This window comes from Papio anubis, chromosome 7, assembly GCF_008728515.1.
Source record: "Papio anubis isolate 15944 chromosome 7, Panubis1.0, whole genome shotgun sequence".
Classification (NCBI taxonomy): domain Eukaryota; kingdom Metazoa; phylum Chordata; class Mammalia; order Primates; family Cercopithecidae; genus Papio; species Papio anubis.
This window is the reverse complement of record NC_044982.1, coordinates 32,434,874-32,461,248: the sequence shown is the minus strand read 5'-3', so window position 1 is coordinate 32,461,248 and position 26,375 is coordinate 32,434,874. Positions and strand designations below refer to the sequence as shown.

The following is a 26,375-nucleotide window of genomic DNA, read 5'->3' as shown; positions in this document are numbered from 1 at the left end:
GATGAGCTCAGAGAAGACCCAGGTTTGGACTCAGTGTGACCAAGCTAAATGCCTCTGAAAGAGTTCACTTCACTCCCCACACCCCTGGCCCAAGCTTTGGGGGCCTGCATTTCGTTGTAGGGTCCGCCCCTGTAGTCCACAAATGTCTTTTTTTTTTTTTTTTTTTTGAGACAGAGTCTGCCTCTGTCATTCAGGCTGGAGTGCAATGGCATGATCTCAGCTCACTGCAACCTCTGCCTCCTGGGTTCAAGGAATTCTCTCACTTGAGCCTCCCAAGTAGCACATGCCACCACGCCTGGCTAATTTTTTCGTATTTTTAGTAGAGACAGGGTTTCGCCATGTTCGCCAGGCTGGTCTTGAACTCCTGACCTCAAGTGATCTGCCTCCCTCAGCCTCCCAAAGTGCTGGGATTACAGGCATGAGCCACCGTGCCTGCCCACAAATGTCTTAAGGTTGGGTCCAGCCCAAGCTGGGCAGCTGTGGAGCAGTAACAATGATACCTCAAAAGCTCAGAGACAGTGCCATAGCCAGGAGTCCGTCAAGGAGTCCAGCTCCCAGGGTGGAACTGGCTACAGGTGGAAGCTGAGTCCTCCCTTCACCTTCAGCCTCTGGCAAGGGTGCTTCTCAGGGGACCTGGGGCTGTCCCGGTCCCCAGCCTCCTACAGCAGGATGGTGACTGTCTATCTGGTATTGGGAACTAGCAGCTTCAGACATGGGGTTTGGTCAAGAGATTTTTCATCCTCATCTCCTGGCAAGAGCCGACTTCATCACTCACATGCTTGTTTTCCATCACTCATGTTTGCCCATCAGCTGGCATCTGGCTCATCGTGGATGTGTCATGATAAGTCAGGGACATGACAGATGCCATTAACATAACATCCTCATCCATCCTCCCAGGGTGGGCTGGCATGGAGAGTGGGCTGAGAGAGGGATGGAGTCAAAAGAGAACAGCTTCTGACATCAGACTCATGAGTTTGACTCATCAGACCTCTGATGCTTACTAGCTAGGTAACCTCCTAGGCAACCTAAGTTTGTGTATCCATAAAACAGGGACAGAAATTCTTTTCTGCCCGGCAAGTCTACTGCTTTGCACAACTCCAGAGGACACCATTCACATTGTTGTCTACGTGAGTGGTGTTACTTGGGACCCAGCTCCATAGAATATAAGGTGAAGAATGCCTTGAGATTGTGTATCACTGAGTCTGTACTTAGCAAGCAAGAATTGCTATGCCAACTTTCGGATATGGAACCAAGGTGCTAATGGAGTTGTAAGGAATAGATATGACACCATGTAAGGGGCCTGGGACGATGTAGGTGCACAGTAGGTATGGCCTTATTATGGGATGCAAAGGCATCCCTCTCCCAGATATCTCCTGCACCATGAGATGCCCCTACCTAATTCCAGCTGCCATATGGGCCAAACCAATGGGGGTGGAGACCCTACTCACAACAGCCCTGCTAGCAAGGCCTAGATTCCACATCCTGTGGTGCCTCCCCCCTTACCTCTCAGGCTGTCCCCATGGCAGCCATGAGGGTACCAGACACCTTGGCAGTAGGCTGGGTATGGCTAGGGGGTTTCTTTCCATTTGGGGGTTTGCACCTGACTAGCAAAGAAATCCTGGATGGAATCTTCCCAGCCTGGTTTTCCAATCTCTGCTCAAAGCAACGGACCTTGTCCTTATCTCTCCATAGGGTACCTTCAATTCAAGGAACATTAAAACTGACCATATGCTAGGAGGAGAGGGGAGCCTCAAGGTCGATAAGATAGTTCCCAGCCCCAAGAAGGTCACAGAAGAGTTAGCTGATGTAGTGGAGTGCAGGGGAAAGCAACTCACCTTTTAATTGCCTCTCACCCCCTTCCTCCTTCCTCTCCCTCCACATCAACAATCCCTTGCTGTTCATTCTGTTTGCTCAATGAACTCTGAAGTATAGCAGGGCCCTTGCCTTGTCTGATTTACTGTGGAACCCCTGGCTACTAGCTCAGAGCTAGTAGTTCAATACATATTAGTTGAATGAATTGGGTGGAAGAATCAAGTCCTCCCGTGAAAGTTGGGCAGGCTTCATGCTTACTCTAGGAAGAGGTTTGGATGTCCATGGCTGTTCTCCAAAAGCAGTCATCACCGGTCCTCTTTCCCACCAGGGACCCCTATTTGTGACCCGTTTATCATTCATTCATTGGGCCAATATGTGTTGAGTAGCTCTTCCAAACTCGGCACTGTACCTTGTGCTGGGGAAGCAAGCCCTGAACTTTCCCCACCCCCACATCGACCTCTGCACACCTTGGCCTGATCTTTTCCTGGCTTACCACCACACACACTGCCCGGGGCACTTACCTCTCCCTTGTTCCACTGTTTACACAGAGGTGCCATATCCAGGCCGCTCTGATGCTGCCAACCTGCATAGGAGTTGAGGGAAGGAGGTCTCCCAGTCTCTCACCACTGCCCTTAGCCCATCCTCCCACCTGACCTCAGGGACCTGTCCCTGCCAGAATCTGCCCAGAGCCCCAAGCCACTCTGTCTCCCGGAACAGCCCTGAACCTGAACATGAACCTGAACCTGAACCTGGTTGTCTCACCTCGGTCCCTGGGGTCCCTGCCCATGGGCATCCTGCAGAACCCACCCGATGCTCGACCCCCAGCACCCTGGCCCCTCGACACTCCCTGCGGCGGGAGCTGCCAGCTTTTTGGAATTCCTAATCGCTCCTGGCCCCGGTGATTGGCTGCTCAGCTCTGACCCCACTTGGGCTGCCGCCTGGTTGGATAAAAGGGGAATCTCCTTGGGCTCCAGAGCATTAGACACCGGAAGGGGCACCTGGGACCAACTTCGCGAAGCGGGGAGCTCGGCGGGGGGGTGGGGGGAGCTAAAGACCTGCGGCCTCAGCCCCTCCAAAGAACCGGGAGATGACGGGGAAAGCAGGGGAAGCGCTGAGTAAGCCGAAGTCCGAGACAGTGGCCAAGAGTACCTCGGGGGGCGCCCCGGCCAGGTGCACTGGGTTCGGCATCCAGGAGATCCTGGGCTTGAACAAGGAGCCCCCGAGCTCCCACCCGCGGGCTGCGCTCGACGGCCTGGCCCCCGGGCACTTGCTGGCGGCGCGCTCAGTGCTCAGCCCCGCGGGGGTGGGCGGCATGGGGCTTCTGGGGCCCGGGGGGCTCCCCGGCTTCTACGCGCAGCCCACCTTCCTGGAAGTGCTGTCCGACCCGCAGAGCGTCCACTTGCAGCCATTGGGCAGAGCATCGGGGCCGCTGGACACCAGCCAGACGGCCAGCTCGGGTAGGTGAGGAGAGGTTGCGCTGCTGCCTGACTGGGGGGCGACGGCCAGGAACCCCGCGCCTTAGGCTCTCGTTTGCTGGACGAGGCCTCCCGGCGGAAAAGTTCCTGCCAGGCCGGGGTCGCCACCCGCCGCCTTGGGCCGACGCACCTGGTGCCGGGTCCCGGGAGGATGCTTCGGTGTCCGCAGGGTTTCCGCCCCAAGCGTTTCGGGCGGCCGCGCAGTTCTCCGGTCCCCGCGTCGGGCCGGGCTCGGCCACGAGACTCTGTTGAGGCTCCACTGAAAACGGGGTTTAGGGAGTCGGAGCCCGTGGTGCAGGGTCCCCGGCCGGGTCGGAGGGTCCCAGGTCCGCGGCTCCACTGCGGGCCCGGCCTCGTGGAGGAGCCTCACTCCCCGAGTCCAGTGCTGTTCCAGCTTTGGCCCCATCCCTGGTGTCCAAAGTTGTCTGTTTCCTTCTCGTTCCCCATTCCCAAACCCCGCGTTGGTCAATTGGGGTTTATTTTTCACCCCCACGAGCTGAGACAACCCGGCCATCACGGTAGCCAAAGCGGCCGCCATCCGCTCCCACGTAAGCGCCTCTATATACCGGAGCCCAGAGACGTGCGGGCTCGGGGACCCTGGGTGACCTCCCCGCCTTCTCCCGGCGCTGCTTTCCCGGCGGTGCGTCGCGGCCTGCTCGACCCTCCGATTCTTGTTTGAGCTTGGCAATTCCCCCGATTTTTCGTTGCGTTTTATTTTGTTTTACTTGAAAAGGCAACGAAAACCGGCGCTTCGCAGGCTCTACGGCCTTGAGTGGGGAGTCATTGTGCCGCCCTGCGAAAAGGACGGTGCCCGGCAGCCCCCATTCTTCTCGGAGCCCAGCTCCCCACGCCTCGGCTCCGCTCCTCGCTCCTCGGGACCAACTTTCTGGCCCGGGGCACTGGGGCTGGCCGCGCAGGGCAGGGCGCAGCAGGGTCGCGAGCGCTGCCGGGGGTCTCTGCGGCCCCCTAAGGCTACCTCGCTCTCTGTTGTCCCGGTCCCAAGTGTGCTGGGGCCTTTGCCTCTCTTACAACGAAATCTGTTCAAAACCTCCGGATTCGGGCCCCGGCGCGGGAGAGGCCAGCCTGAGCTCAGGCATGGGACGGCCACCGGGGCGCCCGATGGCTTCCTGGGGAGACAGAGCAGGTCCCCACCGCTCACGGAGGCGGCCCGGGGTGGGGCCCTCGCGGGTTTCGGGCACCGCCGAGCGCGTCCCCCACTCTGCCGCATGTCACTCGCCCGCTTTTCAGATTCTGAAGATGTTTCCTCCAGCGATCGAAAAATGTCCAAATCTGCTTTAAACCAGACCAAGAAACGGAAGAAGCGGCGACACAGGTGAGGCCCCCGCGGCGCTTTCTGTTACCTCTCCTGCCCGCGCACCCCGCTGCCGTCCACCGTTCCGGGCTCGGGTCTCTCGGACCCTATTTTTGCTGACCCCGGATCTGAGGTCTGAGGCCGTGCCAGGGCGCAGACCACGCGTTGTTTGCCGGAATCTGCCCGGGGCCTTGGCGTCCGAGCCGTGTGAGCACGATGAGTGGCCGCCGGGAAAGCGGCTCGGTTCCGGCTTTCTCCTCCTTGTGCAGGAGAAAGGAAAGGCTCCAACACAGGCCAAACTGAGCCACAGAGGGGGTGGCGGTCCCCCGATCCCCACACCAGTATATTCCGAGAGCCACACAGACCCCGCGGCGGGCAGATTAGCTCCCACCTCCCGCCAGAGCCGGTGCTTTGCCCTCAGCCTCACCCGCCGCCCCCATTTCTATCCCGGCGTCCCTGTCCTCTCTGCCAACTCCCTAAGCTTTCAGCTCCCACCGTTCTCCAAAGCTGGAGCGATCTCTGCACTGATAGAGCATTTTCTTTTGACTTCTGCTCGTTCGTGATTCCCACCGAGTCGCTTCCCTTTCGTGAACCTCAGTTTCCTCGTCTGTAAAATGGAGTGGGAGGCGATGTAGACTGGACGGTCCCACCAGCCGTAGCTGGAGTAGGGTAGACTGCATCGGGGTACAGACTAGAAAGGGTTTTTTTGTTTTTGTTTTTGTTTTGTCTTTAAATGGAAATTACTTGCACAAAGTTAAAACTCAATAGATGCCGACAGGTATATCTTGAAAAGTAACCTACCCTTCTCCCCACCCCCGCCCTCATTCCTTTCCGCACCAGTCTCACTGCTACCAGTTCCTTGGGTATTATTTGTAAGGTAGTTTTCAAGGAAATGAAGGAGGGAGAACCAAAAATCTGCCTGCCTTTCTGCGGGTGCCGCTCGCAGGTGCTACCCCAGTGGCGCTCACCTCGGAGCTGTTTCCCCGCACCCCACTCCGTCCCCATCAGGTGGGGCTACCGCAGGCTCTGCGCTCTTTTCGAGACATTTCTCCACTAGGGCGTTCTCGGGCCCTCCCCCGACCCACATCCTTTTCTCCCACCCCAATTTGTTCTCAGCCTCTTTGCACCCTCTCTCTCTGCGCTTTCCTATGCTTCGTTCTTCCTTGGCCGTGGGAAACTCACTGTTGACCCCCCAACTCCCGACTCGCCACCTTTTAAAACGGCCTATCCTGACCCCTCAGGCCCCAATAGGTTTTGGCTTGAATGCAGGTGAACTTGGTTCTCCGGACCTCGGTTTATTCTTTTTTTTCCGGCAGCTGTTTGCTTTTGTTTAGTATTGTTTTATTTTAAAAGGAAAAAGAAAATCTTTTTTGGTCTTGATCTTTGGTCTTTTTTTGTTTGTTTGTTTGCATTCAATTCATTCAACGAATATTCATTAGAACACTTTTTATGCACCTATCTTACACTGGTCCCAGGGTGGGTAATCCTGTCATCTTCCCCAAGCAGGGGACAGGGATCTTGCAGGGAGGGCAGATCAGAGACCCGCAAAACTGCTCTTGTGCTGGTGCCAGGAGGCGTGGGAGGGGTTCCCATAGCATGGAGAGCCCTGGAAAAGGCAGCCCCAAACCCTGGGTACAGGAATGGGATTTCCGCATCAGGACATCTCACAGTGTGGCACTTAGAGCTGGGTGACCCGTAGCGCAAAGTCCATGTTTAAGGTCTCTGACCATCTGTTTTCACCTGTCACTCTCTTCTCCAGGAACACCTTTGGGGGCTTTGGTGGGTTTTCTTGGGGGCAGAACAGCAACTCAGCAACACCAGGGTATTAACTGCCTAGGGTTTCTATATCTGGCGCATGAAGGGAGAAGGTTATTGGAGAGAGGAGAATGGCTACTGATTTCAAGTGCTTTTTTTAATTAGGAAAAAATACATTTTACTCGAGCTTCTGTCATTTGGGGATTTAGGGTAAGAGACCCTGGAATCTGGTGATGAGAGATGGTCTCGTTTTTATCTCCCAGAAACAAACCAGACTTAAAAGCGTTTTTTTTGGGGGGGGTGGGGACAAAGTAGCCACAGTGAGAGTCTCTCGGATTTTGCTCATTCACTCTACTGGGAAAGCTCAGCTTCTCTTCAGACTGGACACAACAGGAGCCTGAAGGGTCTGGGGTTCTGCATAAACCAGGAACACAGGCTGGGTCACATTACGGGGGAAGTGTGTCAGCTCTGAGGCATGAATTCGGGAAAGTTTGGGAGATTTGAGTTTTTGTTTTGTTTTTGAAGAGAGACTCTCCCAAGTAGAGACTGGGACTTGAATCGTTCTACATGACCTATAATTGGCTCTCCTCTTTGACTGCCTTTGTGCCTCAGTTTCCCTGGTTTTGGAAAGGACTTGCATTTTTTGATTGTTTATTTTGGCGCTCTGTCCATGAGACCTTCAGCAGATGGCAGAAGCGAAAAAGCAGCAGATCTTGAAAATTCTCAAGAATTAACTATGTGTGTGCATAAGCATTTCACATCACCGCCCCCCACCCCCAGAGAATAGGAGAAACGATTTAGAATCAAACCAGTCATTTTCTGTAAAGAGCACAATCTTTCTTCCCTGAATTATCCCCCGAGATATTAAAGTGGACACCAGCACAAGGAGTGTGTGAAGTTCAAATTTGTACTTTTGGGTTGTGTTAGATGAGGGTGACGGCACAGCAGTGAGGGATTCTACACCCCTGTGCTGGCGCCAGGGTCTGACCCCAGGGGGCCAGGCAAGGGCTGGACCATTTCTACCAGTTCAGTTTGTGGACGCTGGACTATATTGCCTGTTGGCTTGTTAATGAGGTTTCAGGATAAAGATCACCCAAAACCTGGTGAAATTAAGGTCTGAAAAGAGAAGAGCTTGTATCCGGAAGTAGGTGTTTAGCGGTTTATTCAAGAAAGGGGACCTATGAATCCCCTAATGTTGGAGGCAAAATTTTATGGGTTGGGGTATATTTATTTGCCCATTTTCCTAGGATGAGAGAATGTAGCTTTTATCAGATTCTTAAAGCAGTCTATAACACAAAATAGATCAATATGAACTGCTCTGTGGGGGGGCAACTGTGCCTGTGGGCGCTCAGGGTGGCCCGAATGGAACCCCCTCCAGATGAGTGGCTGAGTTTGGAAGTATGGGATGATTGGAAGGTGGTCCTTCCCTTCCCAGCACAGAACAGGACGGGAAAAGGCTCTGGGCAGTGTTGGGAAGCTAGCAGGTCTGGGTAGTGTCGAGGAAGGGCAGGGGAGGAGGAAGGGGCGCTGGGGTGAGTTGAGGGAGTAGGAGATTCAGTTCTCAGCTGTATAAACACTGAGGTTGAGGCTGCATTTGACCTTCTGGCGAATCTTCTAACTTTGAAAGGCATTTAAAAATTCATCTCTAGTGACTGTGAGAGGGGCCCGGGAAGCTGGTCTGGATGGAGCTGGGCTATTTAGTAATCTGGTAAGCCCTCTTCTCTGTGCTTGGGAGGAAGAGGGGCTTTCTGCTTTTCTAGAATGTCCTTCTTAACAGCCTTTCCCCCAGAGCACCTCCAGAAAGATTCCCAATGTGAAATGTCATTGAGGGCTGGAATAACGTCCACCCCCCAAACACAGGAAAGGTAGTGTGAGCCCTCAGCCTTGAATAAGACGAGTCCAGAGGGTTAAACTATGAGAGAGAGAGAGAGAGAGAGAGAGAGAGAGAATTTGTGTCCTATTGTGCTGAGCCAGCCTGGGGGGTTTGGAGTCTGCCCAGGAAGCACAGAGGAAGGTGGTTCTGTCCTCTCTGAGACAGGTTCTTTTAGTTTCTGGTGTCCTGAGAGTTCGGTTTTGCTCCCTTCAGGACAATCTTTACCTCCTACCAGCTAGAGGAGCTGGAGAAGGCATTCAACGAGGCCCACTACCCAGACGTCTATGCCCGGGAGATGCTGGCCATGAAAACGGAGCTACCAGAAGACAGGATACAGGTAACAGCCCTGAGTCCCTCTCCCCTCCACTCTCCCCTCTCTTGGTGACATCTACCACTACAGGGTTCCAGATGCCCATGACCCCGCCTCCCAGTCCCACTGTGGGCATGTGCTTGCCTGTGATCATGTTCTCAGCCTATTTAAGCTGACCACCTGCCACGTGAGATGGGTGCTGTCGGGGGATGAGAGGCACCCAGTTGTGGCCTGGCTGTTGTTCCAGACTATAGGCTTCCCGGGGAGTATGTCAGACAGACCCTGCAGGGGTGTGGGGATGAGAGATGGAGTACTGGAGGGGCCCCCGGTCCTGGACAGGGTCTCTGTTGAGGCGGAGGTCCCCTTGGTACAGCTAAATGTCTGTTCCAAGGCCAGAGGGGGCTCCAGGCCTCTGGGTGGCTGTGAAGAGGAAAGTGGCTTCTAGTCCTGACCCCAGTCTGTTTCCCTCCTGTCTGCTCCCCTCCCCATGATGAAAGTGTTACCCCTTCTCTTCCTGCTCCCCACCACTGCTTCCACCTAAGGCTCTTTCCTCCCACTCACAGCCCAGCAACTGCTGCCCTGAACTGCTGCTCCTTTTCTTCTCCCCAGACTGGCCCAGGATGTGAGCTGGGGCAGGGCCCTGCAGGTAGCTCACTAAGCCCTCCTCCTCTCCTGGGCAGTTTTGTGGCATAACCAGCCACTGGTCTGGGCATGTGGTAGGCATGGGGCATCCACTTAGCAGCAGCAGGACCTTGGCAAGTCCAGAGTCCCCTACCTGGGCAGGAGTAGGGCTGTGGAATCATTTCTCTGGGAGAGGATGGAGTCTGGGCAGGGCCTCTATGAGGCAGAAGGAGTGGGGCAGGAGGAACATTTCCAGAAGATTTGGGGTTGTCTTAGCTGATGCTCAACCTTCAGTGAAAGCTGCTCCCATCGCCTGAGCGGTCCAGAGCTAGTTCGCTGTGGAGGCTGGGGTATGTGGGCCGGGGGCTGGTCCTGACTTCCCGGAACTGCTCTGCTCTGCGTCTCCTCCCATCTAGGTCCCTTGTGTCTCCAGGTGTGATATGTGCCTGGGAGGCGGGGGGAGCTGAGTAAGGTGTGTGAGTTGCTCTGTACTCTCTCACTGGAGGACCGGAGAATGTGAAATGAGGCTGTGAGGCCTTCCTTTCCCCTGGAAATCTATTTGGAATTTCAGCCGATGGTTTTAGACATTGACACTAACAATAAGCTCAATTATTCATAAGCAGATTATGTTTGGTGCATTATCCATGGTGGCCTGGACCCATTACCCTCCACTCAATTGGGTTCTAGTCAGGTGAGCCGGGCATTGACATTGAATTGTGTGTGTGCACGTGCGTGTGTGTGTGTAAGTCAAGCCTTACCCTTCATGGCAGTAACCCCTGCCTGGCCTTCATTAGCATAAAGTTGGCCATTCCAGGTGGCTGCAGCAGGGAGGAGCAATGACAAATCCCCGCTGTTGGCAGGCCCCACATTTGCAGTATTGAACAGAATGAAGGAATAGCTTGTCTCTTGCAGTGGGTTGCCCTAAAATCTGCTTGGTAGATTAGGCAGGGGAGGGCGGATGAGGTGTTTGAAACCTGCTGAGCTCAGGATTTGGGGGCAGGCTCTCCCTCAGCTGTAACTGCATTGCTACAAATGCCCCAACAGGCACATTTAACTTCACAGGGCTTTGTTAAGTTGCTTGGGGGTTGCCTATACGGTGGTATCTGAGGGCAGCAGAACCAGCACGAAGGAGCTTGGGGTGTGGGATGAGGAGAGCTCATCGCCCTGGGACTGTGAGGACCGGCTCTGCAATACGTGGATATCGGAGAAATGAGGGAAGAGTCTCAGAGCCTTTGAGCACCACAGGCCTGAATGCTACCCCCAGAAGCTGTCTGTGAGTTGTCAAGTCGTCTTGCCCCAGCTCAGTAAAGTGACCTGGGAAAGATCTTGGTGTGCATCAACAGCAGTCACAGTGATCGTTTCCAGAGGAGTTTCCATGTGCCAGGTGTTCTCCTGAATTCACGACGTGCACAGGACAGGCAGGGCGGTACAGTGGTTAGGGTCACTGACTCTGGGGCCAGACTGCCTGGGCTCCTGGCCAGGCTTCGCCTCCCAGAGCCCCTCAGTCTTCATCTGTACAATGGGAGTGACAGTGGCACCTGCCTCTTGTGCGGAGACAATAAGCCATATGTGTGCAGTGTTCAGCGCAGTGCCTGGCACGTGCCCCCGGCTCACTCGGTGTCAGATTTCATCTTATTAAATCCTGGTGACAATCAGGAGCTGAAGACCATGAATTTCCTCTGAGAACTGAGGCAACAGAGTCACAGCCACTTGCCAAGGCCCCATAGCTAGTAAGTGGGAGACACAAGACTCAAACCTAGCTCTGAATCGAAAGCCCACAGAGGCACTGCCCGACTCTTCTGTTTGAAGTCTTTGCTTTGACTTGAAGCTCAGGGAGCAGAGGTGATTTGAAGTCAGGCAGGGGACCTGTATCACAGTAAAGATAATCAATGTTTATTGAGTACCAGGCACTGTTCTTAAAAAAAAAAAAAAGGCCCAAAACTTACTTGTATAACAAAATTATTTTTGTTTTGTTTTGTTTTGTTTTTGTTTTGTTTTGTTTTTTGAGATGGAGTCTCGCTCTGTCACCCGGGCTGGAGTGCAGTGGCCGGATCTCAGCTCACTGCAAGCTCCGCCTCCCAGGTTTATGCCATTCTCCTGCCTCAGCCTCCCAAGTAGCTGGGACTAGAGGCGCCCGCCACCTCGCCCAGCTAGTTTTTTTGTATTTTTTAGTAGAGACGGGGTTTCACCATGTTAGCCAGGATGGTCTCGATTTCCTGACCTTGTGATCTGCCTGTCTTGGCCTCCCAAAGTGCTGGGATTACAGGCTTGAGCCACCGCGCCTGGCCAACAAAATTATTTTTGAATGGGCAAATTCTATACATGAGTTCAAAAGGGTGAAAAGCAAGTCCTCCCCCTCCCTCTACTAGCAGCCCACCCGTGTCTTTCATTTCCTCACAGAGCTAGTTCATGTATATTCAGCAGAGTCCTCAGAACACCTATGAGCTAGGGGCTATTATTCCCATTTGACAGATGGGGAACCTGAGGCACAGACAGAGGCCAGAGTTGAGTCCCTTTAGACTCCAAAACGCTTGCTTCTCTACCTTGCCTTCCCTCCCCATCATTTCCCCTCCACGTGTTGGCGGCCACTCCTGAGCCAGCCCCCTCCCAGCCCAGCTTTGGGTCAGAAGACTCTGCAGATGAGCTGAGCCAGAAAGGGGAAGTTATTAATGGCTCCAAGTCTGGAGTTAGAAATTCTCAGCCACGCAGTGGCTCAGGCTAGCACTTTGGGAAGCCAAGTTGGGAGGATTGCTTGAGCCCAGCAGTTTGAGACCAGGCTAAGCCAAAAAAAAATGAGACCCTGTCTTGGAAGAAAAGAAAAAGAAATTCCTGGCCAGGTGCAGGGGCTCATGTCTGTAATCCCAGCCTTTTGGGAGGCTGAGGTGGAAGAATTCCTTGAATCCAGGAGTTTGAGCCCAGCCTGGACAACATAGTGAAATCCCCATCTCTACAAAAAAAATTTTAAAAAGTAGCCAAGCGTGGTGATGTACGCCTGTGGTCCCAGCTACTCAAGAGGCTGAGATGGGAGGACCACTTGAGCCCAAGAGGTAGACGCTACAGTGAGCCGTGATCGCACCACTGCACTCTAGCCTGGGTGACAGAGTAAGACTCCGTCTCAGAAACAAACAAACAAACAAACAAAAGCAGAAAGAAATTATCAAGGTGGAGTGGAAAGGTTATTGAACTGGAGATCAGGAACCCGGATTTTAGCTCCAACTCTGACATCTGGTGTGGCAGAGGCTAGGCCACTTCCCATCTGTGAGCCTCAGTTTCCCCGTCTGTAGAAGAAAGAGGTGAGATCCCTTCCAGGGAGGTGCCTCCTGAGGATTCCCCCGCCACAAGTCCCTGGGCTGCCATTGGTGGAATGGAAGTGCAGGGCAGGTGAAGTTTAACAGGCCCAGATGGACCGCTGGGGCATATACCCCTGCCAGGCCAACCCAGGAAACCCCTGCGTGTCTGAGGTCTGATGAGAACCTGCTGTGTGGACATGGAAAGACAGACACACCTACTTCCAGTCTTTGTTTCACTGCCAGCAAGCCAAACTCTGAGTCTGCAATTACTCATTTGTAAGATAATAATATTTTTCCATAATGCTAACTTAGTAAAAATCGTGTTATTGCTGGCATTTATTAAGTACTCACCATTGTCCCAGATATTAAGTGCTTTCCATGCCTCATTTCTTCTCTTTTTCTCTGTCTCTCTTTTTTTTTATACAGGGTCCCACTGTGTCACCCAGTCTGGAGTGCAGTGGTGTGATCTTGGCTCACTGAAACCTCCGCCTCTCAGGCTCAAGCAATTCTCCTGCCTCAGTCTCTTGAATAGCTGGGATTACAGGTGCCCGCCACAATGTCTGGCTAATTTTTGTAGTTTTAGAGAGACGGATTTTTGCCATGTTGGCCAGGCTGGTCTCGAACTCCTGACCTCAAATGATCCACCCACCTCGGCCTCCCAAAGCTCTGGGATTACAGGTGTAAACCACCGTGCCCGGGCTGCCTCATTTCATTTAATCCTTAACAGACAAATTAGTTAGATGTCATTCCTACACCCTTTTCTAGATGAAGAAACTGAGGGGCCGAGAGGTAAAGTAAGACTGGGATTCAAACCCAGTACTCAGCTACTATGACATGAGATCCTGTGAGATAGACATGCATGCCTGTCTATACAAACTGTACTAATGCAAAGAATGGTGATGACAAACCAGTCCCAGCAGGAACGCATGGCGATTTCCTCTGCCTTTGTGTTTGGAGGGTAAACATGTCCTCACTCCACATCTCTCTGGGCTGAAGGTGGAGGATATGGTGCAGTGTTGGGGAAAGAAAAGCTTCTACGTCTCCACGTCAGACTCAGGCACATGGTATTCTATGTGTCTTAAATAAATAAATAAAAAGCTGGTGCCTGTGATCCCAGCACTTTGGGAAGCTAAGGTGGGAGGATCACTTGAGGCCAGGAGTTCCAGACCAGCCTGGGCAACATGGCGAAACCTCGTCCCCACAAAAAATACAAAAATTAGGAGGTGTGGTGACACATGCTGGTCCCAGCTACTTGGGAGGCTGAGGTAGGAGGATTGCTTGAGTCCAGGAGGTCAAGGCTACAGTGAGCTGTGATCGTGCTACTGCACCTCGGCCTGGGTGACAGAGCAAAATCCTGTTTCCAAAAAAATTTTGTTTTTTAATGTTAGGATATGGCATTCTGAAAGTCCCTGCCAGCTATCAGCCCTGGGAAAGCGCAGGTGGGTTTCCAGACTGATTTAATTTCCTCTGTGGGGTCACTTGTTACTAGAATTATAAGGGCAGGCTACATATATATTCACATGTTTACTCTATTTTTTTTTCCCTAAGATGTGCTTGTTATAAAATGCAAACATTATGGAGCTATGAATGTTCGAAGTGAGCAGAGACTACATGTCACCCCTCTTAGAAGTCTCTTTTATGTTGAAGGCTGAGGTTTAGATTCTCTGCCCAGCACTGTGTGACTTTGCCTCTTTTAAAGTGGCCCCTGCCTAAGGTATCAGGGGGTCATATTCCAGAAGAAGATGGGTGCCTGAGTAGGGAAGGGTTTGCATGGATCTCATCTCAGAATGGTTATTAGAATCACCAGGGCAGATTTTTTTTTTTTTTTCTCGGCTCATTGCAACCTCCGCCTTCTGGGTTCAAGCAATTCTCCTGCCCCAGTCTCCTAAGTAGCGGGGACTACAGGTGCACACCACCACGCCTGGCTAATTTTTGTATTTTCAGTAGAGACAGGGTTTCACCGTGTTGGCCAAGATGATCTCAATCTCTTGACCTCATGATCCGCCCTCCTCGGCCTCCCAAAGTGCTGAGATTACAGGCATGAGCCACCAAGCCGGGCTTCAGGACAGATTTTTAAAACGCCCAGGGGCTCCCCCTGTGAACACCCAGCAATTCCGATTTAATTGGTTTAAAATCAAACATCTTCGGCAGGGCGGGGTGGCTCATGCCCGTAATCCCAGCACTTTGGGAGGCCGAGGCAAGTGGATCACTTGAGGCCAGGAGTTCAAGACCAGCCCGACCAACATGATGAAACCCCCATCTCTATTAAAAACACAAAATTAGGCCGGGTGTGGTGGCTCACGCCTGTAATCCCAGCACTTTGAGAGGCTGAGGTGGGCAGATCACCTGAGGTCAGGAGTTCAAGACCAGCCTGGCCAATATGGTGAAACCCCATCTCTACTAAAAATACAAAAATTAGCCGGGCATGATGGCGGATGCCTGTAATCCCAGCTACTCAGGAGACTGAGGCGGGAGAATAGCTTGAACCCGAGAGGCGGAGGTTGTAGTGAGCTGAGATCACGCCATTGCACTCCAGCCTGGGTAACGAAACTCTGTCTCAAAAAAAAAAAAATCGAACATCTTCATGTTGCCATTTGTATGCTTTTAAATCTCTCTAGGTGATTCTGTGTGCAGTGAATGTAAACACACTGGATTGGAGGCTTGGGAGAGGGGTGTTTCTGTTCTGAGTGGGTTAATATGAGTGGAAGAAAGTGGCGTTATGGGTGGCAGGGGGTTGGGGTGAGGAAGGAAATGGCCTGTTAGTGCTCAGGCAGGAGGCTGTCTGGAAATGTGGTCGGAGCTGCCCCCTAGTGGGCAACAGAGACTGCAGCAAGACTCCGCTTTTCTGAGCCTTAGGCTGGGCTGCACAGAGCATAAGGCTGCACAGAGCGCGCTGAAATAAACCGTGGCTGAAATGCTGAGGGGGTGCAGAGTGTGAAGCCCTTAAGTTACGCCAGCGATGATCCCAAATTCATCAGCTTCCAGCCAGAGGGGAAGAAAGAGACTGGGTGAATGTGATGGACGCTCACCCACAGCATGGCCGACAAAGCCAGGCCTGATGGCATGTGACAAGATTGCAGGGCAGGGCCTGGGGTAGCGAGGAGACCAGAATGTGCAAAGGGTATCTGTCATGCACAATATCTCCTTTAGGAGGTATTTAGGAGGGCGATCCTGGAAGGACTGCAGAGGGTCTCCTGGGAGAGGATTGAGGGACAGAACCCTGGGCATGTTATCTGGTGGCGATGCCAGGGCGGGAGCTTGCAGGACAGCAGTTATGTGATGATGCAGAGACAAGAGGAGGCGTGAGGCGTGGCCTCGGCTGTTCCTGCTGATTGCACACGTAGAGAAAGAGCTGACAGTGTTGCCTGGCCTGCTAGCTGTGCCTTTGCATCCACTCGGCAAGAAGTCCTTCCCTGGGCCCAGTCCACCCTTGGAGGCACAGGCACACTCTGTGCCTGCTGTGGAGGCACCCGCCAGACAGCTGTGGACAGCCACAGGATTTCCACACAAACTGGGCTTTCTTTTTTTTCTTTGTCTTTTTTTTTTTGAGATGGAGTCTCCCTCTGTCGCCCAAGCTGGAGTGCAGTGGCATGATCTCGGCTCACTACAACCTCCGCCTCCCGGGTTCAAGTGATTCTCCTTCCTCAGCCTCCCGAGTAGCCGGGACTACAGGCACACGCCACCATGCTCAGCTAATTTTTGTACTTTTAGTAGAGACAGGGTTCCACCATGTTGGCCAGGGTGGTCTTGATCGCTTGACCTTGTGATCCGCCCGCCTCGGTCTCCAAAAGTGCTAGGATTACAGGCGTTAGCCACTGCGCCTGGTCATCCTGAGCTTTCTGATTGCTGCTGGAGTATCGCTGCTGATAACTCTAAGGAGAAATGTATCAACAAACCTAGGCTTGACCGGGCATGGTGACTCACACCTGTAATCCCAGCACTTTGGGAGGCCCAGGAGGGCAGATCACCTTGAGGTCAGGAGTTCGAGACCAGCCTGGTCAACATGGTGAAAACCCTGTCTCTACTAAAAAGACAAAAATAAGCTGGGCGTGGTGGCGGGTGCCTGTAATCCCAGCTACTTAGCAGGCTGAGGCAGGAGAATTACTTGAACCTGGGAGGCAGAGGTTGCAGTGAGCCGGGATCACACCACTGTATCCCAGCCTGGGTGGCAGAGCAAGACTCCATCTCAAAAAAAAAGGAAAAAAGAAACCCAGGGTCATTCCCAAACTGAAAGGTCCTCCCAACTCACTTTGTCCTGGGACTCCAAATCTGGTGGCCCTGGGTGTCACTTTGGGCCCCTTTTCAGGCCCCTGGCACCCTGACTGAAGTATAAGGCAGGGCTCTGGTCCTTGCTGGCACCTTGACACACGGTCTCCTGAAGAGTTTGGGACCAGACTCCCGTGTGAGAGGAGCAGTCCCTTCTAGAAAGTGAGCGGTCAGGAAAGTGAGTAAGAGAGGGATCAAAGGAATATTGTGGGTTTGTCAGAACCAACAGTCCACGTAGAAAAAGGAGCGTAAATGCTGAGAGGAAATATCAAAGGTGGGAGATAAAATGACATGGCTTCATGTGAATGGTATCCTAGAACATTTGCTAGAAAGCAAAGCTTGTTGCACATCTGTCCACAGAATTCATCAAGCATTAGGCCAGTGTGTTTCAGCTCTTACTATGTGGCAGGCATTTCCCACACACAGTTTAATTTTCACCAGAAACCTGCAGAGAGGTGGTGTCACAGGGCAGGTGACACCTAAATGGGAAGCTCAGAAAGGTTAAGAAATGCACTCAACCGGGTGCGGCGGCTCACGCCTGTAATTCCAGCACTTTGAGAGGCCGAGGCTGACTGATCGCCTGAGGTCGGGAGCTCAAAACCAGCCTGGCCAACATGGTGAAACCCCGTCTCTACTAAAACTACAAAGTTAGCTGGGCATGGTGGCAGACACCTGTAGTCCCAGCTACTTGGGAGGCTGAGGCAGGAGAATCACTTGAACCTGGGAGGTGGGTGGAAGTTGTGGTGAGCTGAGATCGTGCCATTGCACTCCAGCCTGGGCAACAAAGAGCAAAGGCTCAGATCAAAAAAGGGGAGGGAGGTGGGAAGGAAGAGGAAGAAGGAAGGAAGGAAGAAAAGGAAGGAAGGAAGGAAGGAAGGAAAAGGGAAAAGGAAAAGGAAGGAAGGGAGAAGAGGCATGCCTCATAGCCACAAAGGCACCTAGAGGCAGAGCAAAGGGAAATCCAGCCCTAGGGCTTGAGCTGCTACCTGCTGTGGTTCCAAGTGAGTATAGGCTGTGGGTGTTCCCACTGGGGTTGGGAAGTGGGAGGCTGGGCTTAGGCTGGGTGGTCTGGGAGGATGCAGGGGTTCAGGCTAACTGGTGTGACAAACTCTACCCTAAAAAAAATTAAGAAGTGAGTGAGGTAAGGTGCCTATGAGAAATCACAGCTACTTGGGAGAGAGCTGAGGCAGGAGAATCACTTGAACCCAGAAGGCGAGGAGGTTGCAGTGAGCAGAGATGATGCCAATATGCTGTACAGGCGACCAGAACGAGACTCTGTCTCAAAAGAAAGAAAAAAAAGGAAATGTGAGAAGAGTTTCAAGGACACTGGTGTTTAGCTCTCCAAATGCCTAAGGGGGAACTAGAGGCTATCTGTATTGAATATACAGCCAAAGGTTGGATCTGTCTTCCCCTCCTCCTGGATTGTTGTTATTATTATTTGTCAGTCCAGCCTTGAAGGGCATGTGAAGGAGGCCAGAGGGGCAGGTAATGCCATAGATTAACTTGCCTTCCGGGCAGGCTTCCATTTATTTTCAGTGCCTCTACCAAAAACTAACACTTATTGAACACCTTCTGTATGACAAGCACTGATTTTAGGCACTCACTTATTTCATGTAATCCTCCAAACAACCCTGAAAAGTGGATATTCTTATCTTTCATTTGGAGACTGAGACTGAGAGAAGTGAAGTAACTTGCCCAAAGTCACACAGCAATTTTTCAGAGCTGGGAATTCCAGGTCAGGACTGGCTGGCCTCAATGCTGCTTGTAAATATTTCAGTTCTATATACAGGCTGGTGGCTTCCAGGCAGGGAATAGAAAGGGACATATACAGAGCGGTTAGGGTTAATTCTAATTCCTTGTCCACTTCCCTCCAAGGCACCATTGCCACAGCATCCTTGCCAACTGTCTTAGAAAGAAATTGTTTTGGCCGTCCAGGTTTCCTCCATAAATTGGAGCAGCATCTGGTCTTCACAGAGAGCCAGGCATTCCAGGAGCCCATAAGTGAGGGTCTGGATGACTTCTGGTTTGAGCGACCAGCTGGCACCGGCTCCCCTGGGAGAGTGTCTGTGGGCAAAGTCTGATCTACGGATCAGCCAGATATTCATTTGCCCAAATCAGGAGACCCAGGAAAACGGTTCTGTTTATAGGCCCCAGAGATGATCTGAATCCCGAGTCTGCACCCCCTTCTTTAGTATCCTAAAAATGCTGTTTCCATCTGAGAACCTGCCCCACCTCAAGCATGAGTATTTGTGGAACTCCTGGGGAAGCCAGGGCAGTGTACCTTGCCAGGTATCCACACTGGGTGGGTGGGGGCATCTCTGGTTTTCTATATTCCACAATGCCTTCTCCAGAATCCCTAAGTCCAAACTGCACTGAAAACAGAACACTGTTTTATAAATTTGGCATCCATCAAAACTCAGTGATGGCAAAAACCGGACCAGACCTTACGGAATTTATTTATTGTTCTTAGTGTGAACATGTACATAAATGCTTTGCTGAGAAATGGAAGCTGATGGGTTTGATCATGAGGTGCTGCTGCTGCAGGACATTATGTTACTGTGGTTTATGCATCACATCTTTTTTCTTAAATCCAAAACATTCTCCAGTCTGGTTGTACAGATACCAGTTGAGGGGTTGTGGCCTTGTTTTATTAGGTTGGTGCAAAAGTCATTGCGGCTTTTACCATTGAAAGTAATTACTTTCGGCCAAGCACAGTGGCTCACACCTGTAATCCCAACACTTTGGGAGGCCGAGGTGGGTGGATCACCTGAGGTCAGGAGTTCCAGACCAGCCTGACCAAAAAGGTGAAACCCTGTCCATACTAAAAATACAAAAATTAGCCGGGAGTGGTGGCAGGCATCTGTAGTCCCAGCTACTCTGGAGGCTGAGACAGGAGAATTGTTTGAACCCGGGAGGTGGAGACTGCAGTGAGCCGAGATCACACCACTGCACTCCAGCCTGGGTGACAGAGCGAGACTCTGTCTCAAAAAAAAAAAAAAAAAAGAAAGTAATTACTTTCAATGGCAAAAACCGCAATGACTTTTTGCACCAGCCTAATCTAATGCACTGTATTCAAGCAGGACAGACTGTCTCCCGACCAGGAAGTAGGTGGCTTCTTATATTCATGAACCAAACCTCTCCAGTCCTCTGTGGTCACACTTGGTGTCTGGAATTCCATCACCAGGGGATTCATTCTTTGCTGTCTTCTCTGAGAGGTGGATAAAACCGGGAGTCATACTTTTTTTTTTGGTTTTTTTTTGAGACAGAGTCTCGCTCTGTTGCCCAGGCTGGAGTGCAGTGGTACGATCTCGGCTCACTGCAACCTCCACCTCCCGGGTTCAAGCGATTCTCCCGCTTTAGCCTCCTGAGTAGCTGGGATTACAGGTGTGCGCCACCATGCCCGGCTAATTTTTGTATCTTTAGTAGAGATGGAGTTTCGCCATGTTGGCCAGGCTGGTCTCGAACTCCTGACTTCAGGTGATCCACCTGCCTCGGCCTTCCAAAGTGCTGGGATTACAGGCGTGAGCCACTGCGCCAGGCCAGGAATCATACTTATATGTGGATTAGTCCTTTCAGATTTTTCCTCTGTGGGAGAAAGCAGCTTGCAGCAAGCAGGTATGCTAAGGGGAGGGTGATGGGGCAGGATTGAGGCCTCAGACAAACCGCAGGCCCCGGGTAGGACAGCTGGTCGGGCACACATCCTGCAGCACAGGCCCGCAGCACTGGGGAGATCTACACTTGGCATGGAGCCAGGCCGGGACGCAGGCCCAAGTTAGCCCGGCTGGCATTGCGCCCCTCTCCCTTCAGGGCACGGAGGACAGCCATCTAGCGGCCTTCGAATTACACAAACCTTTTCCTTGGCGGTGGTCTCCCAGGGCGGTCAGGTCTGGAGCAGGCAGAGGCCTTGCACCTGCGCTTCCCAGTCCCCCAGTTCTGCGCGGGAACTGCAGGTGCCAAACCCGGTGGCAGCAAAAGTGCTGCCCGAATAGGGACGGCACCACTCGGGGTGGGAGAGGCCGGGGGCATCTAAGGCCGTGTCGCTCCCATGTTTAGAGGCTCCCAGTTATTTACAAATGAAGAAAGGCCAGAGGGCACGCGTTTGGGTCAACTTAAAGGTGCGCGTGCCCAGGGCAGTCAGTGTTCTGTGACCTCCGTGGGGGATGCGAGGCGGGCGGGCCGCAGCGCCCCCTGCCGGGGGTGGCCGGCCTCGCTCCGCCACAGACTCCGGGCCGCCGGGCGCTCACTCCGCCACCTGGCGGCGATGGCGGGAACCGCAGGAGAGCGCGGATCCCCGAGCCCCGCCGGCCCCAGCTCGGGCTCCCCAGGCAGCGAAGGGTTAAGCTGTCAGCGGCGCGATGTTAAACAGGTGTCAAAGGCGCCCCATATATCTGCAGATTGAAATCAAATTCTTTGCCGTATAAAAAGATAAATTACCCAGGCGCTGCCGCGCGTCCCACTCATCACGCCAGCGCCAGACGGCAAGCAATTTTTTTTTTTAATGTGCTAACGACCTAATCAAGCAATCAAGTCGGAGGAGATTGCAGCGTGACCCGGGCAGCCATCTGCCGCCGAGCCCGCATGCATTTCCGCGCCGCGCGGGGCGGGGACCGCGAGGGGCTGTCGGGGGGAAGGGGGAAAATCCTAAACAAATTAACACCCAATTTTCCCCGTCTAATTAGTTAAATGAGAAGAGTTGGGGGTCCCCGGGGGAGCGGGGGCGCTCGCGGCGAGGCGAGCGCTGCCTCCCCAGCATTAATTAGTGCGGGTCAATGCCGCGGCTCCCAGGAGAGCAGCCGCTTTAATTTCCCGTGATATTTCAGTGCCTGAGGCCCATCGATTCAAACTGAAATTAACTTATTTTTCAATCAGCCCAGGGCTGCCCCTGGGGCTGACTCTTCTTTTGCCGCCTCCTGAATAGAGCTGGAGCAATTTTTCATTAAAAGCTGATACCTCGGCCGCGGGGGAGGGGGCCCAGAGGGAAGGGCGGGGCCGGCCCAGACCCAGGCAAAGAAATCCGGAGGAAATGAACAGATTTCCCGAGCCCACCTCGGTCCTCCCCCTCGCCGCCCCACTCCCTCCACTTTCTTGGGGCGACTCGCTGTCTCCGGGGTCAGAGCCTTTACGGGCTGTGAGGGGCGAGAAGGGACCGGCCAGGCTTGGGGCCCACTAGTTCCTTAAGAGCCTGGACCTCCTTGGCGGACAATGCAAGGGGCTCTTGGCTCTGTCAGCTGCGGGAAATCTCCGGAAAGCTTCTTTGGGGGACCAAGAAATCTTCCCTCCCCAAACCTGGCAGGGATTTTGGGATCTCTTCCCAGAATGGGCTAGAGTGCTGCAGACACCCCAGGGTACCCCACTGTCATTCAGACCCTGCACCAATCAGCTTTGGGGCCAGAGACACATTCGCTAGTGCTTCCTCCGCCCCCACTCCCTCCCAGATCCCTCCTCCCATTTGCTCCTCAACCCTGGAGAATGTTGTCTTCATCCCTGGCCCATCTCCCCCAGATACCATTCAGAGTTAGGCCCGGAGCTGTGGGGAGCAGGTACCTGGAGGGCACATGTGGCTTGGCAGAGCTTAGCTGGGACAGGGCAGAGGAGGGAGGCTGACCCAGGCCTCCCAGGGGAGTCTCCCTCCCTGACTTCCCAGCCTCCCTGATACCTGGGTGAAGTGCCCCTAAGACTGTCCCCTGCCCTTTGTCCCTGATCCCCCACTCACCCGCAGCCCTCCTGGATGGTTCTGGCTCTGGGCTTCTGGCAGAGAGGAAACCCTGAGCCAGAGACACTGCTATCCAGTGCTGGGAGAGGAATTTGTCCCTCTGCAAATCAGAAAAAAAAGATTTATATGCTGGAGGTGTGAACACATGCAAGAGAACCATCACTGGCTGAGCAGTCTTCTCATCTGCAAACAGCCGACGACACTGGGTCCTGTGCACCTGTAAGACTCTGTCCGGGAGGCATCCACACCCCATCTCCCTAGAACTACCCATAGTATTCTCATAAGACTGATGTCCTCCTTCTGAATACTCTCTGAGCCTGGAGGAACCCAGGGGGCACCAGGGAGTGGGCGAGCTTAGGTTAAGGACGCCCTGCTGGAGAAACCTTCACTCCAGGCCTACAAGGGGTAAGGGCCTTGGGCCCAGCACTTCTCAGAACAAGCCTCTGACCTGTTCTGTGCACCTGCAGGTCTGGTTCCAGAACCGCAGAGCCAAGTGGAGGAAGCGGGAGAAGTGCTGGGGCCGGAGCAGTGTCATGGCGGAGTACGGGCTCTACGGGGCCATGGTGCGGCACTCCATCCCCCTGCCCGAGTCCATCCTCAAGTCTGCCAAGGATGGCATCATGGACTCCTGTGCCCCGTGGCTACTGGGTAAGAGCCCGCACCCTCCTTGGGGCCCTGCCCCTGCGGTGAGGAGAGCGGGCTCCTTGGAGAAGGGGACAGAGTCTTGAGGCAGGGGGGCTTGGGCCACAGCAGCCTAGCAGGAGAGAAGCTCTTCGAAGCAAACCTCTTGTTCTACTTTGGGGGACTCAGAGCAGGGTGGGCCTGGGGCCTGGTATCTGTCACTTGCACTGGGTGCCAAGAACTCTCATCATGAAGGAGTCCCTAACTGTGGATTATTTTGTCCCGTGAGAAAGGTGTGGCTGTTGCCCTGGGGTCTGTACCCTCCTCTCCCCTCAGCCAGAGTTGGGTTTATGGTGAACAAAACAGCTTTCCTTGGGGGTTGAGAGGACCCCTAGGTCCCTCTGGATGCCATTCTGCTTTGCCCAAAGGACTCTGTCCCCCAAATCTCTCTACTTGCTGTCTTCCCCACCTGCCAACTTCCCCACCTGCCCTCTGGGCCTGTATCTGAGAACAGCACCAGCTTCTCTTGGGGTTCTAAGATCTGGAATCCCATGGGGGAGGGACAGGGGAGCATGTGCTGTGGCCTGGAAGGGACAGAACAGGCCACCTGAGGCCCAGGTGCCCAGGGCCTTGGCAGGGGGAGGTCCTCCACAGGACTGGCGACCCATCTCCCTGTTCCCTGACCCTGGCCCAGCCCTGGGACTTGTGTGACTGCGGTGTGGGAAGTAAGGCTTTCTGCTCGTCCTTAATTCTGGCCTCTCTCTATCTTTGCCGTTTTCAGTTCAAGATGGCTTTCCCAGGCGCTTTTCTAAACCCGAATACCAACAATTCTTTTTAGGGATGCACAAAAAGTCGCTGGAGGCAGCAGCCGAGTCGGGGAGGAAGCCCGAGGGGGAACGCCAGGCCCTGCCCAAGCTTGACAAGATGGAGCAGGAGGAGCGGGGCCCCGACGCTCAGGCGGCCATCTCCCAGGAGGAACTGAGGGAGAACAGCATTGCGGCGCTCCGGGCCAAAGCTCAGGAGCACAGCACCAAAGTGCTGGGGACTGTGTCTGGGCCGGACAGCCTGGCCCGGAGTACCGAGAAGCCAGAGGAGGAAGAGGCCATGGATGAAGACAGGCCGGCGGAGAGGCTCAGTCCACCGCAGCTGGAGGACATGGCTTAGGTCAAGGCGCACTCAGATGCCGGAGCCCCAAGACTCTACTCTCCTCGGAGCCTGTGGTGCTGGGAGGTGCTCTCTGAGGCAAGGCCCAGGCCTGGCCTCTGCCATCCTCCCTGTCCCCCACAGGTCCTCCATCACCCCTGGTGGCTGCAGGCACCGCTGGGTTCTGACTCTGGACCATGCTGAGACATCCCTCATCTAGTTTTGACCTCTCCAGCATCCCAGCCTCAGAAGTCTTCTTGCTGCCCACAACGTCCCCTCAAGCCCCTTTTCTCTCAATCCCTTTGCAGCGCTCACTGATTTTGGCCACCCTTCGCTCTCTGTTCTCTTGCTTTAAAGAGCCTCCTTCCCAGCTCTACATTCCGCTCTGCCCATGCCTAAAGCCCACTGCTGCAAATGCATCGTGCATTGCCTGCCACGGCTGTGACACAGACGGAGGACTGGAACTGCAGCTCCAGCATCCTGAGCACCCCAGTCCTCAGCAAAAGTCTTCTCCCAACTCAGCCTGTTCCTTCCTGCAGACCTGGCTGGGCCTGGGCGTCTGCAGTGTGAAGACACTGTGCAGGCCCAGCCTCTGCCCCACCCGTCAGTGGAGTCTAGATGGCAGGCTACATTTGGGAAGTCTCAGCCTGGGCCCCTCAACCACCCTTGGTCTCATGCCCTGCCATAGTCACCCTTAGGAACCCACCCTCTCCACACCCAACCTGTCCCACTGGCTCATCCCAGCACAGGCACCTACATGGCATGTGGCAATGTACGCTGTGTGCCATGAGTCCATGTCCTATGCCTCACAAATGCTGTGGCTCACGGCACTGTGCAGGAGTCCAAACCTTCTACCCTGGGTCCTCGGGCCCCTGAGCCTAAGTCCTGAAGCATCTCGACTCTCGTGATACGCTGCCTGTGACCTTGACTTGCTGTGAAGGCACCCTTCCCCCACAGCTCCTTGTGAACTATGAGTTTGCATGTGCCCTGCCTTGAACAACCCAATCTGGCTGGTAAATGACATCTAGAAAGGCACAGGCCTGGCCTCAACTAAGCAGCAAAGCCTGGAGTCGGCCTGGGGCTATGCATACGCATTAAAGGCCTGCTGGAGAAACCTTCACTCCAGATAGACAGGGGGCTAAGGGCCTAGGGCCGAGCACCTCTCAGAGAAAGCCTTTGACCTGTTCAGAAGGATAGGAAAAAGGCTGGAAGGAAAGGAAAGCAAGGCAGAAAGCCAGGAGTAAGCCCAAGCTAAGCTGCAGGACACACGCTTTCATGCCATTGTATGCCAGGAAGCACGTCCACTAGACTAAAACACCGTAACATGATGGAATAAGGAGCTGGGGCTTCTTTCTGCTGGCTGATGGGTGGACCTGTTAGTACAGTGACCTCTCTGGCCTGGCCTTTTACATTCGCATGAGCAATGGGAGCATACAGCTCTGTTGACCTGCCCAATCCAGATTCCCAGGCCAGGCTCCCGACCCCATCCACCCATCCACCACCCCACCCACCTTTGCAGGGAATACTCATTAGAGAAAGGCCTGAGTGTGCGTTGCAACTTTAATTCCACATTAAAAGTTGATTTATTCTTCATTCTATTATGGAGCTTCCCTCCCCCAACCCCAGTTCTTCTTGTCTTTGTCCCTGTTGGTTTGAAGTGTTAGACTATAGCCCCTGGTGTGTAAATATTGTACATAGAGTGAGAAAAAAGAAACTTGATATTGAGGTGTTTGAAATATGAAACTGTAATAACTTCTAGGTATTCGAAACCTGTGATTTCTGTGCCATTTTCTGTAAAGATACAAGTAAGAATAAAATTGACTTAAAAATAGCAGGGGAGGAATCCAGGAGTCCACTGTGGGTGGGGAATGGTTTGTGTTCCGTGTGTACAGGTGGCATAAAAAGTAAATCTACAGCTGGGCATGATGGCTCATGCCTATAATCTCCGCACTTTGGGAGGCCGAGGTGGGCAGATCACTTGAGGTCAGGAGTTCCAGACCAGCCTGGCTAACATGGCGATGCCCTGTGTCTAGTAAAAATATAAAAATTAGCCAGGGGTGGTGGCACACACCTGTAATCCCAGCTACTCAGGAGGCTGAGGCAGGAGGATCGCTTGAATCCAGGAGGTGAAGGTTGCAGTGAGCTGAGATCATGCCATTGCACTCCAACCTGGGCAACAGAGCA

At 53.5% G+C, this 26,375-nt stretch overlaps 1 protein-coding gene across 2 annotated transcripts; it reads left to right on the top strand.

The window, feature by feature from the left end:
* The first annotated feature begins 2,863 nt into the window (after window positions 1-2,863).
* On the top strand, window positions 2,864-26,022 carry VSX2 (visual system homeobox 2). Of its 2 annotated transcripts, none has more exons than XM_003902043.3 (5): window positions 2,864-3,269; window positions 4,536-4,620; window positions 8,441-8,564; window positions 22,895-23,075; window positions 23,887-26,022. In XM_003902043.3, exons 1-5 carry the CDS (start codon window positions 2,900-2,902, stop codon window positions 24,210-24,212), a joined length of 1,086 nt encoding a protein of 361 aa, XP_003902092.1. In that variant the 5' UTR covers window positions 2,864-2,899; the 3' UTR covers window positions 24,213-26,022. The 2 variants fall into 2 exon arrangements, with proteins under 2 accessions (XP_003902092.1, XP_021797076.1); XM_021941384.2 differs by having other exon boundaries at window positions 23,830-26,022.
* Window positions 26,023-26,375: the final 353 nt, after the last annotated feature.